Source organism: Microtus ochrogaster, unplaced genomic scaffold, assembly GCF_000317375.1.
Source record: "Microtus ochrogaster isolate Prairie Vole_2 unplaced genomic scaffold, MicOch1.0 UNK19, whole genome shotgun sequence".
Classification (NCBI taxonomy): domain Eukaryota; kingdom Metazoa; phylum Chordata; class Mammalia; order Rodentia; family Cricetidae; genus Microtus; species Microtus ochrogaster.
The window spans coordinates 788903-797061 of record NW_004949117.1 but is presented as its reverse complement, the minus strand read 5'-3'; the positions used below and the strand labels follow the sequence as shown (position 1 = coordinate 797061).

The 8159-nt window shown below is 40.9% G+C and overlaps 1 protein-coding gene across 1 annotated transcript; it reads right to left on the bottom strand.

The window, feature by feature from the left end:
* Nucleotides 1-365: 365 nt before the first annotated feature.
* Nucleotides 366-7424, bottom strand: Kcnv1 (potassium voltage-gated channel modifier subfamily V member 1). Its single transcript, XM_005367494.3, has 3 exons — nt 6596-7424; nt 5252-5781; nt 366-2323 (listed from the first exon to the last, which is right to left on the bottom strand). Exons 1-3 carry the CDS (start codon nt 7063-7065, stop codon nt 1812-1814), a joined length of 1512 nt encoding a protein of 503 aa, XP_005367551.1. The 5' UTR covers nt 7066-7424; the 3' UTR covers nt 366-1811.
* Nucleotides 7425-8159: the final 735 nt, after the last annotated feature.

Genomic DNA, 8159 nt, shown 5'->3' with positions numbered 1-8159 from the left:
GACAATGAAGAGATTTGTGCTATAGCCAGGGGTGCCCAGACTTGCTCTAGACTCCACTTTTTTTTTTTTTGTAAGATAACTATTGCTGGATGTCGGAGTGCACAAATTTAAACCCAGCACTTTGGAAGCAGAGGGAGGCAGAGATTTCAGAGTCTGCATAAGTCTTGGTCTGCATTGTAAGGTACAGGTGAGCTTGGCTATATAGTAAGAACCTGTCTTTAAAATAAATACAATTTATTTTAAAATTATTCACTTTTTGTAATTTTCTTATAATCTTTAGTAGAAGTACAAACAAGCCAAGTAAATTAAAGCACCTTAGGATATAATTTAATGAAATTTGCTATAGAAATGAAAATTTGTCCAGAATGTAAGCATCCACACCAGAAAACAGGAAGTATTGCCTTGCGTCTGTGGTATTAATATTTTATATGTTTAAAAGCTGGCCCCAAGCTTATGTTTCTCCTCTGTGCTGGGATTATGGGCTTGCATTATCTCCCCAGTATTTAAAGCAAAAGATTCTTCAATGCTCACTGCCATTTACTTCAGCAAGATGTCATCTGTTTTTCCCCAATTCTATCCCCTATGAAGGTTTGACACTGTAGTTATTCTGTACACATAAGCATTTTATGTAGATTTGCTTTATAAATCAAAAAGTAAGATTTCTCACCCAGAACCAATTTTATTTTCTTTAGGAACTTTATTGCTTACATCAAGAAAGTAGGCAATAAGGAAATCCTTTGCTAGGCTTTTGTAAAAAATGCTCACTTTTATATTAGAACCGGGGTTATTTCTTAACTTTAAAACTTTTGGCTTTAAGTATATGCCACAACTTTTAGGCATTGTATCATTACCATAAATACTGTCAAAGTGCCTGCAAAGTCTGAACATTTGTTATTTACCTCAGCAATCAAAAAGCTTTCCACCAATAAAAGTTTAACCAATAAAAAGATCTTCGAGTTCATCTAATGATGCCGTTCAACATATTTTCACTTATAAAAAGACTATCTAATCTTTTCAATGAATAAATTTAGGATCTTAACCACTTCACTTTTACATATTCATGACTTCATGAATTTGAAGGCATAACTTAAATAATTCATCCATAATGAGATATTTTACAAACCGTCTTAAGTTCCACAAAGAACTGTGCTACTTTCTTCTTCACACCTCTCGCTCAGTTGCGATGGTGAAGCTGTCTAGGCACTTGAAGCCTCACCCCCTGCACTCAGCAGTTTGAGGTCCCTTGCAACTGGAATGATGAACGGCAGAGCTCTGTCTGTGAGGGCCCAGTGATTTGCACTTGATGGAAGATGAAGCAATCGCTATGATCACCAAATTTGCGTGTTTGCTTGCAAGGCTTATCATTGTACTCAACGGCTTTAATTTATATAGAGAAAAAGTAATTTATTTGGAGACTATTTCTAAATAGCCAAAAGATGTTTGGTTTGGTTTTAAATGTTCACTTATTTTTTTCCTCTGGAAAATACCCAAAAGCTGTGGAAATCTAAAACAATGATACATGAATCTTTAAAGTTTGGTGTATGAAATTATATCAACTAATATCTGAAAATTTAGATATGTATTTCTTTTCCCAAGTAATTTTGGTTGTATCAATTAGCTATGATGAAGAGAAGTATGTCAAAATAATCAGTGGTTGCTATAGGAGATGTTAAATATTCTAGGAAATCAATATACCAGAAAGAAGATAAGTGTTCAAGAAACTCATCATCAATATACAGATATCCATAGTAGCAAGGCTTCATCAATCCAGTCAAATGTACATCGATTTTGCAAGTAAGTTAAAAGTAAACTTAAAACCAAAAATCATCTCCACCACTGCTTCTAGTACTTGCTCTTTCCCTGCCCTTTAATCGAAGCATCTCCATGATGCTCCGGGCATAGACATCTCTCAAGTTAACACTGATGTAGGAGTCAGTGGCAATGTTCTTGGTAAGCTTCTTGAGAGCTTCACGCTGTCTCACGGCTGCTTCCTTGAGTTTCAAGGTGAAGTAGCAAGCAGAGAAGCGATCATTAATAATGGCAATAGGCAAGGCCAAGACAAGGATTCCTGATAGGATACACATGAAGGCCACGATTTTGCCTGTGGTGGTGTCTGGTCTAATGTCCCCATATCCTACTGTAGTCATTGATGTTGTGGCCCACCACCATGCACAAGGAACACTTGTGAAGGTTGTGTCAGGAATGCTTTGCTCTGCAAAGTATTCTATTGTAGAAAATATAGAAATCCCCACAGATAGAAACAGGAGCAGTAGGCCAACTTCTTCATAGCACTGGGTGATTGTCATCCCAAGTGAGCGCAATCCTGCAAGAGAAGAGCGGCTGTCAGGCTTGAGCATCCTCCTGCTTTCCTTCTCCCCTTCCCCTCTCCCTCCTTGCAATCCACCCACAAACATGTTCTGCATAACTAATATGCTGAGCAATTTTCTGGAGATACAATAAAGACGTCATTATGACCTCTGTATTCGGGAAGCTTATAGTATTGTTGGTGGGGCCAGGTTTGAAGGATAAAGAGAAATGTAGCTACATTCATGAATTGACTTGGTAATTATTGAGTTTATGCTGTTTATGTTTTTATTTTTTTCATGTAGAAAATGAAACTGAAATATATAGAGAGGTGTCTTATAGCAGTTTGTCACTTCATGGAATCAAAGTTTTTGGCAGGGTTGTATGTGGAGAGCTCCTATGATCAAAGCTGCTTTCCAATGTATCATTTCAGTACTTCTTTTTATCATCATTTTGATGTTGTTCTAATATAGTTTTACCTTTTATTTTCTTACTCAGATTAGTAGAATGAGATGCTCCATAGAAATGAGGAGTAGATTCCATGGCAACGAAGTGGAAAAGCAGGGGTACATTAGGCACCTGTGACAACACAGCTGTCAAATGTATATCCAGAACATACTCTTACCAGTGTCTAGGAAGGTTCTAGAGTTCCCAGAATACTTATTAAATTCTGGTCCTTATCTCCTTTAACCATATGATAGCACTGATTTCCTGTAAGAAGATACAACTGAGCAATGTGTATTCTTTCATTGCCAAAGTTTTGAAGTTTTCTCTTCAAATTTTGAGATATTTTATTCTTATTATCACCTATTTTTAAAGAACAATGTACATACACTTGCAAGTTTAACTTCAAAAAAAACCCTCCAGAGTAACTTTGTAATACCTCATTAGAAAATTGTCTCTAATGTGTCGATATGGAATGACAGTTAAGAAATAATTTGATATAAGTACAGTGTTTAGAACAACTGATTACACTTAAAATATCATCTATATAACTAAATTTAGTTACCCCTCAAAAGTACCACGTGACAGATTTTGTCCCTGTTGTGTCATTTTGCAGATATGGAGTTTGACATTAACAGGGCTGGTGTACCTAGAACAAAGCTACAAACCCTGGATTTATACCAAGACTGTCAGGGATTCTAACCATTATTATACAACATCTCCCAATCAATGTTTCAAATATGTGGGAACTTATGATGTTTGTGGCCATATTTTCTAAATGCTCTTCTTTTTTTTTTTTTTGGTTTTTTGAGACAGGGCTAAATGCTCTTCTTGACATAAAACTATAACATATTCACCCATTCATCGTACACTTTAAATAAATTAAGGTTTTGCTAATACTTTATACTTGCTTTAGAACTGAGAAAACTTTTGAGGAGGTGACACTGTTGAAATTACTATTATTTCGCTTTTTCTTTCTTTTGGGAAAAACGTAGCTCTCAGTGTTTTATAAATTGAATCCCGGGAAGAGTTTATAAATACTCAAAGAAAGCATCCCATTATCTGTGTCAGGAAACAAAGAATGTTACTTGTAAAAGTTCTTGGAAACCCCATCATCAGATCCCTGGTGTGTAAGGCTAGCTAGGAAAACACATGACTAGAATTTTGTAGGGTGAATCTTAATTACAGAGATGTAGAAAAAGAAATTGCAGGTTAATTTCTTCCTACATTAATAGACAGGCGTAGCTGCCATGACCCTTACTGTGGTCATGCAGAGGTATGTTTGTGGACATTGATGGCAGCATACTTTGTAAATACACTTGTTTGTGTGTATATACATTTGTATTATATTATTATGCATGCTGCCCAATCTTTCTCAAAAATACATATGACTTCCAAATTATGTAGCTCAAAAATAATTGCATACACATTAAAGTGCAAGATCCAGAAAGTAGTACATATACTAAAATTTTACCTTCTGACAGGCGGGGTTGAGAATTTATATTTGAACAAACTCATGGGAATATTCTGTTTTCTTTAAAATTATGCCTGTAATAACCCAGTAATATTCAGTAGTCACAAAACCAACTACTGAGCACCATTAATTTCAGATCATAAAGAATTCTCTTTAAATGCTCTAAATTTAATTTAATTTCCATTGGCATTGGTTGTAATTTTCAAGGGCAAGTTAGTGTGTGTGTGTGTGTGTGTGTGTGTGTGTGGTGTGAGAAGAGAGAGAGAGAGAGAGAGAGAGAGAGAGAGAGAGAGAGAGAGAAAGAGAGAGAGGTGTATTATTCCTAGGGAATGCTCATTTGATTTTTCAAAGTTTAAGAAAATTCTCAAATACCAAGTAAGGCATTTAGTTACTAAATTTTTTCTTCCAAAGCAAATGATCCAATTTTTTAATAAAAAAATTGAGGAAGGCCATCAAAACCTGGCCATCTCTTGTCTGCCGTGACTAAGAAAGTCTCTTCTCTCCAGTCAAGAACATAATTATATATATTTATTTTTTGGAAATAGAAAACAAAATAACTTATGGCCTATATATAGCATATAATTTATCTGTATGCCAATTATGTATGCTTTATGTTTGACCTTTGAGAAGAATGTCTTAATATATATATATATATATATATATATATGTATCTATATGGCATTGTATTATATTAAACTGAAGGTAAAAGATGATCAGATTGTTCCACAATCCTTGTAGACAGAAAGTCTGTGAGAGATAGCTCTGTACCTCTGATAATACCTTGAATATTTTGTTTTCTAGTACTTTTTAAGAGTGAGGGGTGGATAAGAATGGAAGGTGGTGATGTTCTCATTTACATAATTTCTTTTGTTTGTTTGACTATTTTGGGGGAGGGTTTCAAGATGGGCTTTCTCATTACAACAGTCTTGACTGTCCTGTAACTCACTTTGTAGACCAAGTTGGCCACGAACTCACAGAGATCTGCCTGAAGCAAAGAGAAATTAAAAGACACCATTGAAATATGAATACCTGTAGAATGCCTTCCCAGTTTTAGCATGCGCAGAGCCCTGAGGAGCCTCAAAACCTGGACCAAGCGCCCCACGTTTTCCAGCTCCTGTGTGGTGTGGCTGCCACTCAGACTTTCCACCAGAAGAGTTATGTAGAAGGGCAAGATAGCAAGGAGGTCTATGATGTTTGGCACCTTCCTCAGGAAGCGGCACCGGTCCTTCACACACAGGAAGCGCAGGAGGAATTCCCCGGTGAACCAGCTTATACACACATATTCCAAGATCTCCAACAGCTGTAGGTTGAGCCAACTTAGCTCAGCTGACATCAGGGCCATGTTGACGATGGACACTGCCACAAAAATGATGGAGATTACTCCGAAGATCCTGGCTGCTGTGGAAGACCCAGGTTTCTCCAGGATGTCCCAGAGCTTTTGGCGGACAGTGGGACAAGGTCCTTGTGAGAAGTCCTGCTCACTCTCATGTTGGCTCTCCTGGTCATCCGTGTCCTTCTTAAAGTCAAGCGTCTCGCTCAGCTCCTTTCTCCTGAAGTATCTTTCAGGGAAGACAACTTTGTGATTAATTTAAAAAAAAAAAACACATATAGAAGGACAAGAGAATTAAGTTTGACAGAGAGGTCACACTTACACAGGGATAAAATATAGAAATATATATTCATATTTTACCCAGGGTGGTCCCTGCCAGATTGCCCGTTTTTTTTAAATGACAGTTTCTTAGTAGAAATTTATGCAAATAGAATTTATTCATAATCAGGCAATTTTGGATTAATGAATTTTTGTGACTTAATTTTTGGTGACAAGAACATCTGTTTGCCACTGGAACATCTGTGTGTATAAAAGAAAGATATCCCTGAAGGAGTAACAGTAGTCACAGGTCAACAGGAAGTCCCTGTCAGAGTCTATATCTTTAAGGGCCAGAGGAGGTCCTTCAAGCAAGTTTTTCACAGATAAAGTTCTGATTTGATGGCAATAAGCCGAAATCTTTCATTCCTATGTATCATTTGAAGCATATTTTTTTAATGACTCAGCTACTTAATTAACAGATGCTTACTTAAAGCCTGATCATCCTGGGCTTTCACAAGAAATCAGAATATTAATTTCTGGAAGAAACGGGACAAGAAGTTTCTTTGCTGTTGTTTCTGTTTTGCCTTTAACGTTCAATGCACAAGTTGACTTTAGGATTGATTTCTATATGCAAACACCTTAGCCTCCAGTCAAGAGGCAGACGAACCTATTGACAAGGCTCTGGAGTAGGCAAGTTTACACAAAGCCTCCAGCCTTGCCTATGCCTTCTTATTAGCCCAACTCCTGACTTCCCACCCAGCTGCCGCGCCCTGCCCTGTGGGTACCTGTCCCTGCAGCAGGAATCGATGCTGAGTTCGTCGATGCCCCAATACTGGATCTCCTGAAGAAAGGAGAGAGCGCACAGCTGTTCCATGACGTGCAGGCGACCAGTGCGGTAGTAGTGCAGGACATAGCGGAACGCCTGGGAGCTCCGGTCGAAGAAGTACTCGTTGTCCACAGGGTTGGCATCATCACAAAGCTCCAGGGGGCTGGGAGCCGCAGCCAGGGCTCCTAGGCGGCGGTAGGAGGCCACCACCACGGCCAGCTTGCCCAGCCGCGTGTGCGGGAAGCAGGACAGAGCCTGCTGCGAGAGCACGAAGCGGCTGCCGCCCACGTTGACCGTGAGGCAGTCCCCCAGAGCCAAGGGTTCCCCTTCGCCCTCGCTGCAGAATACGCTGGAGTCCAGCGAGGTCAGCGAGCCGCTGTCCAGCGAGGAGGAATCTAGCAGCGGCCGGTTGCGGGGTGACAGATCCATCCCGACCACCTGAGTCTGAGGGCACCACCAAGTTGGGAAGGCTCTGGATTAACGCTCGTGTTCCCGCGAGGGCGGTGGCACGGCCCCTCCTGGAGACAGGGATCTCCCAGGCTCCCGAGGGAGAGGCCTCCCACTTGCGCACCCCGACTCTCTCCACCCCCCAGCTTGATGGCTGGTGTCGCTAGGGAGCTGCGAGTGCGCGGTAGAGCGAGGAGGCTGGGAGAGCAAGAGTGGTCGCGCGCGCAGAGGGAGCCGGTCATGCAATCAGGTGTCGTCCAGGAAGGAAACAGCCAGGACACAAGCAATGTCCCTGTGGCGGTGGCTCTTCCTAGATACAGGCACAGCCTTCTTCCAACTTTGTAATTGAGACCCCACACTGTGTACGGATAGTATAGCTGGCGATTCTGATGGAGGAGCTGGCAGGGGGGGCGACGCGAAGATCTGGAGGGCGGAAGCAGAGAGGAGGACTCTGTCAGGTGCCTGGGAAGCGGGATGGTGACCCTCGCTTTTATCCAGTTGCAGACGAAAAGTTGTGAAACTGGTGGCGACAGCAGGATCTGAGTCCTAACTCTAGGATTTATAATGTCCCTCTTCTATTGCAAGGGGTTCACTCTGTGATGTTCTCTAGGGCTGTGAACACGTGGGGGGGGGAACATGTCTGGGGTACCCGACTCAAGATTTCCTCCCACTTCTCTCTGGTTCCCATCTGTCTTTCATGCTAGATTTTCTTCCCTCCTCCCTTAGGTTTTGAGCTCCTACTTCAATAAAAAGGCTAGTTATTATTATTTTTTTAGTTGACGTTCCAGTGGGCAGTGGGGTCATTATGAACTGAGGGGCTCCAGTCTGCTGGGTGCCCTTGAGCACGGGGAACACTGCACACTTCTTAAGTTTTCTAGAAGAGTCATTCTGGGCGCATTCTCCAACACAAAGGCGAGCTCTCACTTAAGGAAAAGGAGGAAGGCAGAAAGACAAGGAATAGAACAAGCGTGGGCTGAGGCGAGGGTTTAAATAACAGCGACCCCACGGTTAAAGGAGAAGCCAAGTTCAGGAGAGCAGGTGAGATCAGCTGAGTGCCTACTGGCCCCTTAGAGCTG

Excerpts from the sequence above, each read along its gene's own strand:
- Kcnv1 (XM_005367494.3), bottom strand. The coding sequence starts at position 7,065 with ATGGATCTGTCACCCCGCAACCGGCCGCTGCTAGATTCCTCCTCGCTG. Across the intron at positions 5,782-6,595 it reads GATTCCTGCTGCAGGGACAG|ATACTTCAGGAGAAAGGAGC; the intron begins GTACCCACAGGG and ends CTTCCCTGAAAG. Across the intron at positions 2,324-5,251 it reads ACTGGGAAGGCATTCTACAG|GATTGCGCTCACTTGGGATG; the intron begins GTATTCATATTT and ends CTTCTCTTGCAG.